General features: G+C 34.7%; 1 protein-coding gene across 1 annotated transcript in view; it reads right to left on the bottom strand.

Annotated features, from left to right (window-relative positions):
• Positions 1-2,956, bottom strand: part of LOC128250705 (uncharacterized) — an 11,984-nt gene extending 9,028 nt beyond the window's left edge. Inside the window, exon 1 of the mRNA XM_052976404.1 lies at positions 2,675-2,956. Within this exon, the coding sequence (XP_052832364.1) occupies positions 2,675-2,692 (18 nt within the window). The 5' untranslated portion in view covers positions 2,693-2,956. The remainder of the gene's footprint in view (positions 1-2,674) is intronic.
• Between the last annotated feature and the right edge of the window lie 92 nt (positions 2,957-3,048).

Here is a 3,048-nt window from a genome sequence, read left to right as displayed (position 1 = left end):
CATTTTCGGGGTTAGAGTTACGTCTGGAACGGGTGGTGTGCATACTCTTTATCTCCACCATCAATTATATCGACCTTAGTACTTGACTGAAACTTTATTTTATCAACCACGAAAGGCAAAACTCTAACATCTGTGGTATTCGAACTCAACGTAAATAAACCAGGAGAAAAGACAATAAGCATTTTGTCCGACGCGCTGAATATTCTGCCACCTCGCCCCCTCCCTAATAATAGTAATAATCCTTTCTACTATCAGCACAAACCCGAAATTTTGTGGAGGGGGGGGGGTGTAGTGGATGACATCGAAGATCTCAGTGCTTAAATGGTACTTAATTTTTCGACCCCGAAAGGATGAAAGGCCAGGTCGACCTCGGCGGCATTTGAACTCAGAACGTAAGGAGCCGAAAGAAATGCCTACACAACAATAATATTACTAAAGAAGAATCGTTTCTATCATAAACACAAGGCACCAAAATTAGGCGGAAATGGAGTGGTTTTGATAAGGTCTACTTCAGTACTTTACGGGTACTTTCTTAATGTGTGTCAAGAGTGATTTAATTGGAAGCAATTACCATCGATATAAATGAGGGGGAGAGGACAAACGAACATCATCACCACTACTAGAATCAGCATTCCATCTCCATCACAATTGTTGCATCATCATCATCATCAGATACAAGATGGGAAAATTCATTGACATTTCGTTCACCAGCAAAATATTCTGACTCTAATCAACGACAGACATACATACAATATATGTAGCCACACTATATATCCACACATATATATATTTCTATATCTATATATATATATATATATATATCCACACATACTTTTGGCTATTATGTTTAATCATTGGCTAAGAATGGACAAATATAAACAGACTAAGTGGATGGAATTTGTAGAAACATGTCAGCAGAGACGACAAATGTAATACACATACAATAAGCTCATTATAATACACACACACACACACACACAACCTATACAATAAGCTCATTATTTCATATTATACAAATATATACATATATATATACACACACACAAAAAGCGAATTTTCTGTTATATACACGCACTTCACAAAATTAATCCAAAATACACACACTATACAATAAGCTAATTTATATATACACACACACACAGATTACTCCCTTCTTTCATTTTACAGATTCAAAACACGTTGGATTTTTTCTGAAGCATCATATTCACACACCATAACGTCTAGAAGGATTTTAAAATATATATATTTCTTTCTCAACCAAAGAGAAAATGACATTAGTAAAAATATACAGTAGGCAACAACAATGTGTGTGTGTATATATATATATATATTTACATATACATACACGCACCATACATACATGCTTACAAACAAGTACTCGTGGGTCCTATCCAATTTGGGACGGTATAATTACGACGGATATTAAACAAATGTTGAGAAATTAACGTAAAACAGGTAAACAAGACTTCGTAAACAGCATGTATTTAGAAAATAAAACAACATTGTACAATATTTATGTACCAGGATCATTAGCACAATAAACAATACTGATAAAACGATGGCAAAATCTGTGGTCGTCAGATCTGCTAGAAATAGTAGCTAAATCATTAGAATGACACCCTAATGTCTTTAGGTAAGGAATAGTTGTGTATATAGTATATCGTTATCCTGTGTACCCCTAATCCTGTGTAGGCAGTCACGGTTGGGCTTGGATTATATTTATATATCACCGTAGGTCAGGCCTGTTAATTGGCAAAGTTAACCTAGGGTTAAGTGTAGATATAGGCATTTATAAAACCTTATTGACAATAATTAGCAATTTAATGCCTGGCTACAAACCAGTCTACCCCCTTTCAAACGGTACAAGAAATGCTAAGGGCTATATTTAATAGATTAAAAATTACTTTCCGTATATATACACACACATATACACACGCTCAGCAATTTGTGGCGGCAGTTTATTAAAGGTAAGAAGTTAAGACGACCCAGAGCGAAATTCGAACACAGAACAGCGAAATGGTTAAGGTATCAGTCTAAACTGATGTTGTATTAAGGTAATCGGAAAAAAAAAAATTAACGATGCTAAATATCTTAATTGAAAAAAAAAAATTGAATCAAATGTAAATAAAATAATTAGACAATTAAAAAAAAAACAACGAAAACCCAGCTCTGAGGATGAAAGACGTATATATATATATATATGTATACAAATATATATGAAGACGAGTGTGTATATATAAATATATATATACACAATTATATGAAAAACACATATATACACACACTAAATTATATGAAAACATACACAATTATTAAAACATATACATATATATATACATTTATATGAAAACACATGCACATATATTTAATTATGATCGTATGTATACATGTGTGGGTGTAGAAAATACATATGTATATAACATATACGCATTATATATATGCGTATGTGCACTTCATACATATATATGTATATATATGTGTCTATATGTATAATCTGAGATTTGCCATGAAGACAGACACAGGGAGAGAAAGAGACATAGAAACTCAGGCATCCACAGAGAATGGAGACGTTGTAATGTCTGTCTTCAGAACGGGCACTGAGGCTTATGGAAGGTTTTTTCTAATAACCATCAGGCATGTGGCACATGCAAGGTGGGAAACAGAAGTAACTTACCGCTTTGTTAGAAGCCATCTTGGAAAATATTTGTTGATACGAACCGCTCCCCCTTTTTATAAGTCAGGGCAAGATCTTTGTTTTTTTTATGTATTTTTTTGGTGATATTTTTTTTTTTTTTTTTTAGTTGGCCATCAGCCGAACAAAGCAGCAGCAGCAGCGAATTTTAAAGCGAGGAAACGAATAACGCGCGGCGCGGGGCACCATCCAATACTGACTTCGACATCAATTACTCCGACGTCACCACCACCACCGTCATCATCATCATCTACGCTACAGTAGAATTTAAAGAGGAATGAGACAGAGGGAGGAAGGAAGGAAAAAGAGAGAGAGAGAGGGAGGGAGGGAGAATGGAAGAGAGAGATGGAATGAGA

The sequence above is a fragment of the Octopus bimaculoides genome, chromosome 24 (genome assembly GCF_001194135.2).
Source record: "Octopus bimaculoides isolate UCB-OBI-ISO-001 chromosome 24, ASM119413v2, whole genome shotgun sequence".
Taxonomy (NCBI): Eukaryota; Metazoa; Mollusca; class Cephalopoda; order Octopoda; family Octopodidae; genus Octopus; species Octopus bimaculoides.
This window is presented reverse-complemented; position numbering and strand designations above follow the sequence as displayed.